Source organism: Schistocerca gregaria, chromosome 2, assembly GCF_023897955.1.
Source record: "Schistocerca gregaria isolate iqSchGreg1 chromosome 2, iqSchGreg1.2, whole genome shotgun sequence".
NCBI lineage: Eukaryota > Metazoa > Arthropoda > Insecta > Orthoptera > Acrididae > Schistocerca > Schistocerca gregaria.
Genome location: NC_064921.1, coordinates 838,499,872 through 838,516,869, shown reverse-complemented (window position 1 = coordinate 838,516,869; position 16,998 = coordinate 838,499,872). Strand labels below are relative to the sequence as shown.

The following is a 16,998-nucleotide window of genomic DNA, read 5'->3' as shown; positions in this document are numbered from 1 at the left end:
TGGAGGCGGCCCTGCCTGCGGCTATCGGGCGTACGGTGTGCAGTCGTCTGCAAGTAGTTGCTCACATCGGCACCAATGATGCCTGTCGCTTGGGTTCTGAGGGGATCCTCAGTTTGTACAGGGCAGCTGGGGGATTTGGTGAAGACCGCTGGCCTCGCATGCAGAGTGCAAGCAGAGCTCTCTATTTGCAGCATCGTTCCCAGAGTGGATCGGGGTCCTTTGGTTTGGAGCCCGATGGAGGGTCTCAACCAGAGGCCTCGTCGACTCTGTACATGCAGATTTCTAGACTTGCGCTATTGGGTGGGGAATTGTAGGACGCCCCTAGATAGGTCAGGGGTGAACTACACAAAGGAAGCTGCTACTCAGGTAGCAGAGTACTTGTGGCATGCACATGGGTTTTTTTAGGCTAGGCAGTAGTGCGAGGTGTCCTGATGAACACTCACCAGTCGACATGCAGGCTGGGAAATCAGGACGCGCTTAGTATAAAGACACTTCAGCTATCAAGATATTAGTAGTAAATTTTCAGAGTGTTCAGAATAAAGTTCCTGAATTTACTGCTCTCCAGGAAGCGCGTGGCGTGCAAATTATTCTCAGGACTGAGACCTGGCTGGACCCTGAGATAGTAAGTTCTGAAATATTCAGTGAGGGTTGGAACGTGTTTCGGAAAGACAGATTAGACACCATAGGAGGTGGTGTCTTCATTGCAGTTGACAAAAAATATTGTGTCTACTGAGGTCGAAGTAGAGTGTGATTGTGAAGTTATCTGGACATGTTTAACAGGGATAGGGGAAATAAAGTTAATTGAGGGGTGTTATTACCAGCCACCAGGTTCCACTGTGACAGTTCTAGAATTATTCAAAGGGAGTCTACATGCTGTGTCACAGAAGTACCCGGATCATGCTATATTAGCCGGAGGCGACTTCAGTCTACCTAGTATGGAATGGGATGTCTATGGGTTCATTACAGGTGGTACAGACAAGCCGTCGTGTGAATTACTTTTGAATACATTATCTGAAAACTGTCTTGAGCAGCTAAATTGACATCCAACGTGTAATGGAAATATTTTAGATCTGGTAGCCACGAACAGACCAGACCTCATCGACGGTGTCAGTTTTGAGACAGGAATTAGTGATCAAGATGTTGTTACTACGACTATGGTTACGAAAGTTAAAGTCGGTCTAGAAGGCTAGGAGGGTATTCTTACTAGAAAGAGCAGATAAGCAGTTGTTAGCATCCCACTTAGTAAATGAAATGACTTCATTTACTTCCAGTACGATGGACATGGAAGAATTATGGGCAAATTTTAAACACATTGTAAATCACGCATTGGGAAAGTATGTGCCGAAAAAGTGGGTTACAGATGGAAAAGACCCACCGTGGTTTAACAGTGCAATTCAGAGAATGCTCGGGAAGCAAAGGCAGTTGCACTCGCGGTACAATCCGAATGTAGAAAGCATCGCTCCTGCGAAACACAACTCACCCTTTTTTCACATGATATCTTGTGAACCATGGATGAATATAATATGCATACCATATTCCTTGGCTTCCGGGAAGCGTTTGACTCTGTGCCCCACTGCAGACTCCTAACTATGGTACGAACATATGGGATTGGTTCCCGAGTATGTGAGTGGCTCGAAGACTTCTTAAGTAATAGAACCCAGTACGTTGACCTTGATGGTGAGTGTTCATCGGAGGTGAGGGTATCATCTGGAGTGCCCCAGGGAAGTGTGGTAGGTCTGCTGTTGTTTTCTATCTACATAAATGATCTTTTGGATAGGGTGGATAGCAATGTGCGACTGTTTGCTGATGATGCTGTGGTGTACGGGAAGGTGTCGTCGTTGAGTGACTGTAGGAGGATACAAGATTACTTGCACAGGATTTGTGATTTGTGTAAAAAATGGCAGCTAACTCTAGATATAGATAAATGTAAATTAATGCAGATGAATAGGGAAAAGAATCCCGTAATGTTTGAATACTCCATTAGTAGTGTAGCGCTTGACACAGTCAGGTCGATTAAATATTTGGGCGTAACACTGCAGAGTGATACGAAGTGGGACAAGCATGTAATGGCAGTTGCGAGGAAGGCGGATAGTCGCTTTGGTTCATTGGTAGAATTTTGGGAAGATGTGGTTCATCTGTAAAGGAAACCACTTATAAAACACTAATACGACCTATTCTTGAGTACTGCTCAAGCGTTTGGGATCCCTATCAGGTCAGATTGAGGTAGGACATAGAAGCAATTCAGAGGCGGGCTGCTAGATTTGTTACTGGTAGGTTTGATCGTCATGCGAGTGTTATGGAAATGCTTCAGGAAGTTGGGTGGGAGTCTCTAGAGGAAAGGAGGCATTCTTTTCGTGAATCGCTTTTGAGGAAATTTAGAGAACCAGCAAATGAGGCTGACTGCAGTACAATTTTACTGACTGACTAACCACAATTGTGGTTTCATGACAAGACGTACTGGGAACAAACCAAACAACAGCTACCAGTTCATATACAGAAAGTCTCTTACAAATTGTGTCGGCCCTGGAAAGTGCATTTTTTGTAGCTAGGATGTTGTTTACTTAAAGCAGGTGCTCGAACTGGTGACCCTCTAACGTGGCACAAGCTTGGTAATGTCAAACACTTTCAAAGATTCCTGGCATTGCTCTGATGTGACTGGCGGCATGTTGAATGCGACCCATTAATTCCTCTTCGTTCCTAGGTGGCTTGCATCCAGGTGGGTGGACTAGAACCTTGAAGAATCCCAACAACAAAAATTCCAGTGGTGCAAGGTCTGGTGCTCGTGGGGGCCATGTCCTACGAGCACCTCTAGGCAGAGGTGCTCGTAGGACATGGCCCCCACGAGCACTTGGCCACTGAAGAGTTCATTTAAATATCCGTGTAGAGCACAACTGTTATGTGCGGGTGCCCCATCATGCTGCAACCACAAGCCTACATGGTATGTCAAGGGGAACACATTCCAGCAGGCTGGGTAGCGTTTCTTGCAAAAAGTGAAGGTAATTTGCCTGGTAAGTCGAGGATGTTGACGGACCAACCCAATCAGATTGCCACCCATAATGCCTGCCCAAATGTTGAGCAAAAATTGTTGCTGGTGTCCGTGGATGTACACGACGTGAGGATTTCCCCTTGCCCAGTAATGAACGTTTCGATTGTTGTAAAGGCCATCCCGATGGAAGGTGCACTCGTTGGTAAACAACACAATGGTGGTGAATCCAGGATCTCAAGCAAAACATCACAGAAACCACTGGCAAAACCCTAGCCTGTGTTCATAGCCCACCACAGGATTTAGGTTGTGTACAGGGTGGAAACTAAATGCATCAGGTAGCCACTATTCATCAGAGGGTGCCCTTCATGTGGTATGCTCTCAAGGTTTTTTTCTCCTTTTTTAGGTGACTATCCATTCAGTCTAGATAATGACAGAAGACACTAAGTATTAGTGTAAGACCCAAAGAAATGCACACTACAGATGACACTACTGAAATCCCAGTGATCGATTTCTGAGGCATTCATAACAAAGATAAAGAGTTTGAAGCAATCCTAAACAGCAGTGGGACTCACATATTAAATACTGAAAGCTAACTGAAATCTAGCATCGATAGCAGTGAAATTTTTGGGCTAGATCTAAGTATACATTGAAAGGACAAGTCAATGGAAAAGGATGGGGTGTATTTATGGCAGCAGACAAGAAACTCAGATTCATCTAGATAAAAACTGAAGATGCAAGTGAGATCATTTGGGCATTATAAAATTGTTTCTTTCTATTAGACACCATTCTCACCCCATGGATCAAACATAAAAGTTTATAGAATCCCTCAACCCTCTAACACGAATGTTCCCTATCACACTGTCATTACTGGAAGAGACTAACCACCCCACAACAGTTTAATACTATTACAGTTTTATAAGTGGTCAGCATGACAAGATACTCAAAATAGTATTGACTCCTTTTTCTGAAAATTACTTGGAACAAATAACTCTCAAGAACAGCAACAAACAGATGTGATCTCTTTGAAACTGGGCCAGCCAGTGTGGCCGAGCGGTTCTAGGCACTTCAGCCTGAAACTGCACGACCCCTACGGTCGCAGGTTTTAATCCTGCCTCGGGCATGGATGTGTGTGATGTCCTTAGGTTAGTTATGTTTAAGTAGCCTAGTTCTAAGTTCTAGGGGACTGATGACCTCAGACGTTAAGTCCCATAGTGCTCAGAGCCATTTGAACCATTTAAGCCATTTGAAAGTAGAATCAATAACCTGTAGACAGCAGTAGCAACTATGATTACTAAAATACAAATGGTACCTAAAACCAATAGTAAGATTTAAATGTTCAACAATCCAGACAGAGAGGCGGCCAGGTCATATACAAAAAATCATCTCAAAGCATTTACCTCTGAGCAGGAGCATGTAGAGGAATTGTGTCTCAAGCTTAAAAGAACAAGCACGTGATAGATGTGCACCTAGTAGAGTAGATCATGAAAGGAAGGACTCTTCATGGTATACATTAACTGTAAGTAAACTTGTAAATAAACAGTGAGTACCGCTTAACAGAAAGAGATGCTGTATGAAATATGTTTGGCTATCAAAAAGGGCAGCAATGTGAGACACTTCCAACGACTATCATATCACAATCTTATCAAACCACCTCTCACAAAACCCAAAGAAATTCTGGTAGAGGCAGTCAGTGGCATAACAGTGAAGTGTCCAGGCATCCCTGTCAGATCTACATGGAATAAGTGGCAGAGTTAGCTTCCAGTTTAACCACAGCAGACCACAGACCAATCAGGAAAAAAACTGTGCACCAGAGAGTGGAATAAAACACAGGTCACACTCGTGTACAAGAAAGGTAGCTGAAGTGATTCATTCTCATTTGGTCTCATTGCTGTCCATGTGGCGTAGAATCGTAGAACAGTTTCTAATCTCAAACATAATGTATCTCAAACAGAACATCCTCCTCCATAATAAACAGCATGAATTCTGGAAACAGAGGTCATGTGAAACCCAAATCACACTTTGCTCACATGACACCCTGAAAGCCATAGATCAAAGCATTCAGGTATGAAAAAAGGGCAAAACTGTGGAGGCAAACCTTGATAAAGTTACAAAGTGGAGCAAAGATTGGCAGCTTGCAACTGAGATTCAGAAATGTTACTTGCGCATTTCACAAATTGCAGAAAAGTGCTATACTATGATTGTATCATCAATGAGTCACTATTGGAATCAGTCAACTCAGACAATTACATGAGTGTAACAATTTGTATGGACATGAAGCACAATAATCACATTGGCACAGTTATAGGTAAAGCAGGTGATGGTCCTCACTTCATTGAAACGATACTGGGAAAAATCCATCAATCTACTAAGGAAACTACTTACAAAAGACTTAAGGTGCCATCTATGAATATTGTTTACATGTGTGGTACCAACACTAAATAGGACTAATTGTGGGTATTAAAAGCATACACGGAATTGCAGCATGAATAGATCAGATTTGCCTGATTCATGGGAGAGCCACAAATGCTGAAAAGCCTGAATTGCAGACACTTGAAGATACACATCGATTATTTAGCAAAATTCTACTTACTAAGTTTTAAGAGGAAGTACTACGCAAAGAAATATATTTATGCTCCATACAAACTGCACCCACTGGGTCCGCAAACACAAGATTAGACATGTTATCGTGGTCACAGGCAATTAAGCCATCATTCTTTCTGTATTCCATATGTGATTGGAATGGGGAAAAAACTCTTAACAAATGGTACAATACTATATACCTTCTGCCATGAACGTTGCAGTGTATGTATATAGGAGGAGCAAAGGGGAAAACTGGGAAATACCGAAGCATCCGATCCCGCCCGTCTGCTTTGACCCATGATGTCACAAATATGGTGGAAACGGCCATAAACCACGATTCCAATATGGCACATATAAAGTCGTTACGTACACATTATGAGGACGAAAATACATCGAAAAACAAACACACACACACATTCCACAAAAAGCCTAATGACACTAACGGGACAAGTGCGGGAAATAGGGGGTTTTTGGGTGGGGGAAAACTAAATATAAACAAATTTGGACACCCACCCTCATACAAAACCACGCAAAATGAAGAAAAAAACGGACAACAAAAAACTACCCAAATACCACTAAACACAATATTATCTGGAATCGGACACTTCCCTTGACCTATATACCTCAACAGCAGTTCCCGATCCCATAAATTGGGATCAAACACTTCCCTTGACCTATATAGCTCTAAAACATCTCCCGATACCAATACCAACATTCAAAGCCACACACTGGGATCGAACACTTCCCTTGACCTGTTATCCTTACATCATCTCCACATACAGCCGTCCCTGGTCTGACACGTCGGAACTTTAAGCCAGCCTCATTTCTTCACAACATACTGAACACTTCACGACGTCATCCAAAAATTTGAATAGTTGGAGAAATTTTATTAGAGACAACTCACTGTCCCCCATCATAGTCGACAACCGAAAACTGTTGACTCTGGTCAGTCATATCCATACCTACCAAAGACATAAAAAAAGCAATTTACCAAAATTCACACACGACGCCACACTCACAAAATAAACCAAAAACATCACCTAACACACCACCAGAGAGCACCACCGATCACATCAAAACGACACCTACAAACATGGCACTCTCACAAACTAAATTCCGCGCCGTCGTGACGTCACACATCACAACAGCCTTACATCACGGGTCAAAGCTGACGGGTGGGATAGGAAGCTTCAGTCGACCCAAAAATTGTAGGGGGTGATGGCCTCCAGTTTTCTGGTTGTTATATCACCAAATCTATGTAAGAGGAACCCATTTGACACCATGACATTTTAATTATTTTCCCCCAATACATTTTACATCTACATTATCAAAAATCTGATAAAAATCACAGAAAATGCTACTTGTGGAACTTTTCTTGTCAAGATCTACCAGAACTCTGTGCGACCATACAGTACATTAATTGTAGATAAGACTTTATGGATGTGAAACGAAGCTGATGTTAATAGCTTATTAACAGAGAAGTGGTCAAATATTCTGTTGTAAACTACATTCTCAAAAAATGCTGGAGATGTGGCTATAACTTGCTTGTCTCCACATTCATAAACATATGCTACACCTTGATTATCAAAAGGTTACAAAGGAAAATAAGGGGGGTAAAGCAGCCAATATAAGATTTTGGAGTTTTGGCTGAGGCAACATCTTAACCAGAACAGCTATCACTTTTGAGTGACCTAATTAAATTGATGTTTCAAGGAGTATGCAATGACTGTCTACATAAATCTAATGGATCTGCTTGTAGCAGTGGGGCAAACAACAGGCCAGTTGAATGTCTCTCTCTCTCTCTCTCTCTCTCTCTTTTATTTTAAACGTTGAATGAAACTAGTCTCTGCACTACATCAGCTATATTAATATTTTCACTCAATCTCCAGATATGACAGTTTTCACTCAATATATGTCAACCAACTTATATGAATTTTTTTTATGGTTATTTCAGGGTTATATGAATGTTCTCATTCAGTCTCCAGGTTTGAATAATTTCACCAACATAGTTTTCAGCCTTTTTGGTTGCATATGAACCATGGCTGTGGTTACCTACACTTTTAAATACAAATAATGCGTCTCATTTCAAGGAGTACTGAATAAAAGACATATTTCTAAAAATGCAGTATTTTCAAAATTTATGTATTTATTCATTTAAATACAAATGTTTTGTACTTCTGGCATTAGATCTGGATTTTTGGTAGATTTTAAATGGTTAATAATTGACGCTACAGTGCAGATTTATGTTTAAGCAAATGAACAATAACTTTTTTAATTTAACCTTACTGAAGCTCTGCCTGTCTCTGCTCCTGCTGTTATGCAACTACCAACTACTCTTTCTGGTGAATGCTGTGGCACCATGAACAGGAAGCATATAAGATACATTATTAATATTGTTCAATGACTCAACACTTGCTTTTTAGGCATATACTGTCACTTAACAGAAGCAGATTCCTCACAAGAAATGTTTGTCATCATTCATCAATTTAATTTAATTACTTCAGTAATGTAGTTTCAGAATATGAATAGCTTCCTGGCAGACACTGTGTATCACACTAAATTTATCTCAAGTATCAAGTTTTTTTTTCAAGCTATATTTTTCTTCCATTCCCATTCCAATGAGGATTTTCAGCATTTTGATCCATACACAAAGGTTATAGATATTTTTATAGTTATGGCCAGAGATAGGCTTAACTGTGAATTGAGGTATCAATGTGCAAATGTGAATAATACTTCATAAATGTCAAATACTACACCCATTGCTTTTCAAAGGCTGTAAAATGTAAACAGGTTTCTCTGCTTGGGTACGATTTGTACATACATAACTAGCAACGTAGCTAGTAGATTCAAATACTATTCATTAGTGGACATTCTGAAACCTTTTTTGTAAAACAGAATGCAAACAGCCACTAGAATCTGGAAATCTTCACATACGAGCAAGGGAGCTGTAACTGCTCAACTTTGTACTGCCAGTGATACATCAGCTTACTTGTTGTTGTGGTCTTCAGTCCTGAGACTGGTTTGATGCAGCTCTCCACGCTACTCTATCCTGTGCAAGCTTCTTCATCTCCCAGTACCTACTGCAACCTACATCCTTCTGAATCTGCCTAGTGTATTCATCTATTGGTCCCCCTCTACCATTTTTACCCTCCACGCTGCCCTCCAATACTAAATTGGTGATCCTTTGATGCCTCAGAACATGTCCTACCAACCGATCCCTTCTTCTAGTCAAGATGTGCCACAAACTTCTCTTCTCCCCAATCCTATTCAATACTTCCTCATTAGTTATGTGATCTACCCATCTAACCTTAAGCACTCTTCTGTAGCACCACATTTCGAAAGCCTCTATTCTCTTCTTGTCCAAACTATTTATCATCCATGTTTCACTTCCATACATGGCTACACTCCATACAAATACTTTCAGAAATGACTTCCTGACACTTAAATCTATACTCGATGTTAACAAATTTCTCTTCTTCAGAAACACTTTCCTTGCCATTGCCAGTCTACATTTTATATCCTCTCTACTTCGACTATCATCAGTTATTTTGCTCCCCAAATAGCAAAACTCCTTTACTACTTGAAGTGTCTCATTTCCTAATCTAATTCCCTCAGCATCACCCGACTTAATTTGACTACATTCCATTATCCTTGTTTTGCTTTTGTTGATGTTCATCTTATATCCTCCTTTCAAGACACTATTCATTCCATTCAACTGCTCTTCCAAGTCCTTTGCTGTCTCTGACAGAATTACAATGTCATCGGCGAACCTCAACGTTTTTATTTCCTCTCCATGGATTTTAATACCTACTCCGAATTTTTCTTTTGTTTCCTTCACTGCTTGCTCAATATACAGATTGAATAACATCGGGGAGAGGCTGCAACCCTGTCTTACTCCCTTCCCAACCACTGCTTCCCTATCATGTCCCTTGACTCTTATAACTGCCATCTGGTTTCTGTACAAATTGTAAATAGCCTTTCGCTCCCTGTATTTTACCCCTGCCACCTTTAGAATTTGAAAGAGAGTACTCCAGTCAACATTGTCAAAAGCTTTCTCTAAGTCAGCTTACTTAGGTATTGATTTATTTTCATTTGGGACAACATACTAAAGGAGAATTCCAGGTGAAAAAACAAATACCGTACAAGGTTCAACTGACAGCACGACTACAGAACTACAATGGACTGTGACTGATTGTTACTGGTCTTGTAGATTACCATTCATACAGGTATGTACTTAAAACACAGGACATTTCATCTTGTTTACACCTAGACAATATACATATAACAGGCTACACAGAAACACCATACGACAGATTGCACAGCATGTGCATAATCCTGAATGATTTATACCAGAGTGAAAATTTGTCAGAAACAGCAACACAACAGCTGCCAACTTTGTAAAGGCACTGTTAACGGATAATCTAAGGAATATAATTTGGCCGTATTAAATACACTCAAGAAACGAAAAAACATAAATGAAGTAGGCTATCTTTGATTTACTTCATCCTATACATGTCTGCAGAGTGGCTCTATGGTACATTAGAACAGCTTGTAGTATTCGTAATTACATAGGCTTACATGCAAATGTAAAAGCTTTTTAAATAGTTTGTTAAAAATACACTGTATGCAGCTTCCATTGTAAATTTTGCCTTTCACTCGCACATAAAAAGATGTAGTTTCAATCGGGCATGGTGTTTCATCAGAAGATCTGAATGCTGTTTGTAACTATTCTCTGTAAATAAGTAGGATACACTTCACATAACTAATGAGGAGGTATTGAATAGGATTGGGGAGAAGAGAAGTTTGTGGCACAACTTGACTAGAAGAAGGGATCGGTTGGTAGGACATGTCTTGAGGCATCAAGGGATCACCAATTTAGCATTGGAGGGCAGCGTGGAGGGTAAAAATCGTAGAGGGAGACCAAGAGATGAATACACTAAGCAGATTCAGAAGGATGTAGGTTGCAGTAGATACTGGGAGATGAAGAAGCTTGCACAGGATAGAGTAGCATGGAGAGCTGCATCAAACCAGTCTCAGGATTGAAGACGACAACAACAACAACAACGACAAAAACACTTATGAAGATCCACGGGTTTTTTATCTTAGTTTTCGTCTGATACCCTTTTAAGTTCTCCTTCTTCGTGTTACTGGTTAATTATTTCTATGTTAAACGTGGTATATCTATTAAGTCACACATTTTTACAGAAATATGAAATGTTGATACTTGTAAGTTAAAAAAGTTTTTTTAATTAGCAGAACCAGACTAATGAAAAACTACAATAGAATGCAAAAGCTGATTTCATGCATACTTAATATGAAATATATAAATTATCTACTTACTTCCTGTCCCTCCTGTACCTCCGCAGCATCCTCTTAACATGCTGAATTCTATGCACCAATCTTTCATTATCCTGAAAAGATACAACATGCTCCTTTCAAAGTTAAATTCACGAATCACGTGCTTTCACTCCAAAAATTATTGAAATATTAATGCTTACTTGCTGTAATACTTCACACCTTTCCAACAGAAGTTGATACTTCCTGCGGTAGATATCTACTTCAGCATTTTCAACGTCGTCTTCTGAATCATCAGAAACTGCGTTTGACGGTGGCACAATCATGTTTCACAGCAGAATTCAGCAAAAGAACTCACTTGTTCACAAATACCACTATGGAATACACAAAACCAAATTTGTATTACTTGTGACAACTACGTGACAGACAGTAAACAAACAGTGCATTGCTTTGGATGAAAGATATTCCCCTGTGAGTTTGCTACACAGATCGATAGAGGCCCGTCCACATGTGCGGAATTTACGTGGGCATGTGTCATAAGTACACTCTGACATAAGTAAGTATAGATGACTATGTAAACACCTAAAATCGAACGTCGGTGCAACTGGCGTACGTAGAAATGAAAGCAGAACCGGGTCTACTTACTTGCGCACGTTGGCTTCTTCGCGAGATGACTCTTCTTGCTGAATGGCATACAGTGTGTTTTCGTACATTCGAGAGTTGACATTAACAAAATTTTATTTTGTTTCTGAGGTCTGAAATACAATTACAGTGACAAAAAGTGGCCGTTGCAGTTGTTGTTGTTGTGATCTTCAGACCAGAGACTGGTTTGATGCAGCTCTCCATCCTACTCTATCCTGTGCAAGCCTCTTCATCTCCCAGTACCTACTGCCGCCTACATCCATCTGAATCCGCTTAGTGTATTCATCCCTTAGTCTCACTCTATTATTTTTACCCTCCACGCTGCCCTCCAATACTAAATTGGTGATCCCTTGATGCCTCAGAAGATGTCCTACCAACCGATCCCTTCTAATCAAGTTGTGCCACAAATTTCTCTTCTCTCTAAGTCTATTCAATACCTCCCCTTTAGATATGTGATCACACATCTAATCTTTAGCATTCTTCTGTTGCACCACCTTTCAAAAGCTTCTATTCTCTTCTTGTACAAACAATTTATCGTCCACGTTTCACTTCCATACATGACTAAAGAAACGCTTTCCCTGTCATTACCAGTCTATATTTTATATCCTCTCTACTTCGACCATCATCAGTTATTTTGCTCCACAAATAGCAAAACTCATCTTCTACTTCAAGTGCCTCATTTCCTAATTAATTCCCTCTGCACCACTTTATTCGACTACATTCCATTATCCTCGTTTTGCTTTTGTTGATGTTCATCTTATATCCTCCTTTCAAGACACTGTCCATTCCATTCAACTGCTCTTCCAAGTGCTTTGCTGTTCCTGCTGGAATTACAATGTCATTGGGGAACCTTAAAGTTTTTATATCTTCTCCGTGGATTTTAATTCCTCCTCCGAATTTTTCTTTTGTTTCCTTTACTGCTTGCTCAAAATACAGATTGATTAACACCGCTGATAGGGAACAACCCTGTCTCACTCCCTTCTCAACCACTGCTTCCCTTTCATGCCCCTCGACTCTTATAACTGCCATCTGGTTTCTGTACAAATTGTAAATAGCCTTTCACTCCCTGTATTCGACGCTTGCCACCTTCAGAATTTGAAAGAGAGTACCATTGTAGTACACTGTGCTACGAAAAATGTTCATATTTGTGGACTATTCATTGGGATACTTATAAAGACAGAAATATGAAGGAAGAAGCAATAAAAAGCATGTAAATGAAATGAGGGAAAATGTACCACATATTGATGAAAATGGAAACAAGCCAAAATCCGAAGTTTAGGAAATACCTATAAGATAGATAACAACGAAGTTACGAATTCAGTGAGGAGTTATTCTTCCGCAAGTGCATTACATTACATTAGGACTTGTTCCATAGACTAGGAACATGGAATTTCATAATGATGTGGAATATGTCAGTTAACACAAAGTTTCTTTACAAGATATAATTACTATTATTATCATTATTATTATACAATTACTACTTCAAATCTAAAAATTCATGTAATGAGTAGAAGGGGTTGTCATTCAGAAAATCTTTTATTAGTTTTTTAAAATGGTGATTGGATATCTCACAGATATTTAATGTTATTGGGTTAATGACTGAAGAGTTTTGTAGCAGCAAAGTACCCCCTCCTGTGCCAAAGGCAGATTTAACCCAGAACAGTGAAGATCATCCTTTCTTCTAGTGTTGTAGCTGTGTACTTTGCTATTATTTTTTAACTGGGATGGGTTATTAATAACAAATTTCATAAGCGAATATATGTATTGTAAGGTACTGTGAATACTTCGAGTTCCTGAAATAAATGTGTGGAGGTGATCTTGGGTGAGCTTCATCTATTATTCTGATCTGCACTTTTGTGCAATTAATACTTTTTCTCTTAATGATAAATTACCCCAAATATGATGTCAGATGAAATCAGTGAATGAAAATAGGCATTGTAGCCAAATTTACTAATGTGTTTTTCACCAAAATTGCAGTAACCATAATAGCATAAGTAGCTGAACTGAAAGACATGTATAGATCTCTCAAGCATAGTGCCAGCAAAATAGGGCTTTTGATTAACCAAGAGAAAACAGAATATATGGAAATAGGTCGAGTTGTTGTTGTTGTTGTTGTTGTTGTGGTCTTCAGTCCTGAGACTGGTTTGATGCAGCTCTCCATGCTACTCTATCCTGTGCAAGCTTCTTCATCTCCCAGAACCCACTGCAACCCACATCCTTCTGAATCTGCGTAGTATAGTCATCTCTTGGTCTCCCTCTATGATTTTTACCCTCTACACTGCCCTCCAATACTAAACTGGTGATCCCTCGATGCCTCAGAACATGTCCTACTAACCGATCCATTCTTCTGGTCAAGTTGTGCCACAAACTTCTCTTCTCCCCAATCCTATTCACCTACTACAGTAGTACAAGTTTATATGCCAACTAGCTCTGCAGATGACGAAGAAACTGAAGAAATGTATGATGAAATAAAAGAAATTATTCAGATAGTGAAGGGTGATGATAATTTAAAAGTCATGGGTGACTGGAATTCGGTAGTAGGAAAAGGCACAGAAGGAGACGTAGTAGGTGAATATGGATTGGGGAAAAGAAATGAAAGAGGAAGCCGCCTAGTAGAATTTTGCACAGAGCACAACTTAATCATAACTAACACTTGGTTCAAGAATCATAAAAGAAGGCTGTATACACAGAAGAAGCCTGGAGATACTGACAGGTTTCAGATAGATTATATAATGGTAAGACAGAGATTCAGGAACCAGGTTTTAAATTGTAAGACATTTCCAGGGGTAGATGTGGACTCGGATCACAATCTATTGGCTATGACCTGTAGATTAAAACTGAAGAAACTGCAAAATGGTGGGAATTTAAGGAGATGGGACATGGATAAACTGAAAGAGCCACAGGTTGTACAGAGTTTCAGGGAGAGCATAAGGGAACAATTGACAGGAGTGGGAGAGAGAAATACAGTAGAAGAAGAATGGGTAGCTTTGAGGGATGAAGTAGTGAAGGCAGCAGAGGATCAAGTAGGTAAAGAGACGAGGGCTAGTAGAAATCCTTGGGTAACAGAAGAAATATTGAATTTAATTGATGAAAGGAGAAAATATAAATATGCAGTAAATGAAGCAGGCAAAATGGAATACAAACGTCTCAAAAATGAGATTGGCAGGAAGTGCAAAATGGCTAAGCAGGGATGGCTAGAGGACAAATGTAAGGATTTAGAGGCTTATCTCACTAGGTACTGCCTACAGGAAAATTAAAGAGACCTTTGGAGATAAGAGAGCCACATATATGAACATCAAGATCTCAGATGGAAACCCAGTTCTAAGCAAAGATGGGAAAGCGGAAAGGTAGAAGGAGTATATAGAGGGTCTATACAAGGGCGATGTACTTGAGGACAATATTATGGAAATGGAAGAGGATGTAGGTGAAGATGAAATGGGAGATACGATACTGCGTGAAGAGTGTGACAGAGCACTGAAAGACCTGAGTCGAAACAAGGTCCCGGGAGTAGACAAAATTCCATTGGAACTACTGACAGCCTTGGGAGAGCCAGTCCTGACAAAACTCTACCATCTGGTGAGCAAGATGTATGAGACAGGCGAAATTCCCTCAGACTTCAAGAAGAATATAATAATTCCAATCCCAAGGAAAACAGGTGTTGACAGATGTGAAAATTACCGAACTATCAGTTTAATAAGCCACAGCTGCAAAATACTAACGCGAATTCTTTACAGACAAATGGAAAAACTAGTAGAAGCCGACCTCGGGGAAGATCAATTTGGATTCCGTAGAAATGTTGGAACACGTGAGGCAATACCGACCCTACGACTTATCTTAGAAGCTAGATTAAGGAAGGGCAAACCTACGTTTCTAGCATTTGTAGACTTAGAGAAAGCTTTTGACAACGTTGACTGGAATACTCTCTTTCAAATTCTAAAGGTGGCAGGGGTAAAATACAGGGAGCGAAAGGCTATTTACAATTTGTACAGAAACCAGATGGCAGTTGTAAGAGTCGAGGGACATGAAAGGGAAGCAGTGGTTGGGAAGGGAGTAAGACAGGGTTGTAGTCTCTCCCCGATGTTATTCAATCTGTATATTGAGCAAGCAGTGAAGGAAACTGAAGAAAAATTCGGAGTAGGTATTAAAATCCATGGAGAAGAAATAAAAACGTTGAGGTTCGCCGATGACATTGTAATTCTGTCAGAGACAGCAAAGGACTTGGAGGAGCAGTTGAACAGAATGGACAGCGTCTTGAAAGAAGGATAAGATGAACATCAACAAAAGCAAAATGGGGATAATGGAATGTAGTCGAATTAAGTCGAGTGATGCTGAGGGAATTAGATTAGGAAATGAGACACTTAAAGTAGTAAAGGAGTTTTGCTATTTGAGTTGCAAAATAACTGATAATGGTCGAAGTAGAGAGGATATAAAATGTAGACTGGCAATGGCAAGGAATGCGTTTCTGAAGAAGAGAAATTTGTTAACATTGAGCATAGCTTTAAGTGTCAGGAAGTCGCTTCTGAAAGTATTTGTATGGAGTGTAGCCATTATCGAAGTGAAGAGTGGACGATAAATAGCTTGGACAAGAAGAGAATAGAAGCTTTCGAAATGTGGTGCTACAGAAGAATGCTGAAGATTAGATGGGTGGATCACATAATTAATGAGGAAGTATTGAATAGGATTGGGGAGAAGAGAAGTTTGTGGCACAACTTGACTAGAAGAAGGGATCTTTTGGTAGGACATGTTCTGAGGCATCAAGGTATTACCAATTTTGCATTGGAGGGCAGCGTGGAGGGTAAAAATCGTAGAGGGAGACCAAGAGAAGAATAGACTAAGCAGAGTCAAAAGGTTGTAGGTTGCAGTAGGTATTGGGAGATGAAGAAGCATGCACAGGATAGATTAGCATGGAAAGCTGTGTCAAACCAGTCTCAGGACTGAAGACCACAACAACAACAACAACAACTTCCTCATTACTTATGTGATTACCCATCTAATCTTCAGCATTCTTCTGTAGCACCACATTTCGAAAGATTCTATTCTCTTCTTGTCCAAACTATTTATCGTCTATGTTTCATTTCCATACATGGCTACACTCCATACTAATAGTTTCAGAAAAGGTTTCGTGACACTTAAATCTATACTCGATCTTAACAAATTTCTCTTCTTCAGAAACACTTTCCTTGCCATTGCCAGTCTACATTTTATATCCTCTCTACTTCGACCATCATCAGTTATTTTGCTCCCCAAATAGCAATATTCCATTACTACTTTAAGTGTCTCATTTAGTAATCTAATTCCCTCAGCATCACCCGACTTAATTCGACTACATTCCATTATCCTCGTTTTGCTTTTGTTGATGTTCATCTTATATCCTCCTTTCAAGACACTATCCATTCCGTTCAACTGCTCTTCCAAGTCCTTTGCTGTCTCTGACAGAATTACGATGTCGTCGGCGAACCTCAAAGTTTTTATTTCTTCTCCATGGATTTTAATAC

At 40.0% G+C, this 16,998-nt stretch overlaps 1 protein-coding gene across 2 annotated transcripts in view; it reads right to left on the bottom strand.

The window, feature by feature from the left end:
• LOC126335193 (TCF3 fusion partner homolog) overlaps window positions 1–11,374 on the bottom strand; it is a 35,072-nt gene extending 23,698 nt beyond the window's left edge. Inside the window, exons 1-2 of one of the 2 annotated variants that reach the window (XM_049998196.1) lie at window positions 11,065–11,374; window positions 10,907–10,977 (exon numbers count right to left, since the gene is read on the bottom strand). In XM_049998196.1, coding sequence (XP_049854153.1) covers window positions 10,907–10,977; window positions 11,065–11,187 — 194 coding nt within the window. In that variant the 5' untranslated portion in view covers window positions 11,188–11,374. The remainder of the gene's footprint in view (window positions 1–10,906; window positions 10,978–11,064) is intronic. The other variant, XM_049998197.1, reaches the window with a different exon arrangement.
• Between the last annotated feature and the right edge of the window lie 5,624 nt (window positions 11,375–16,998).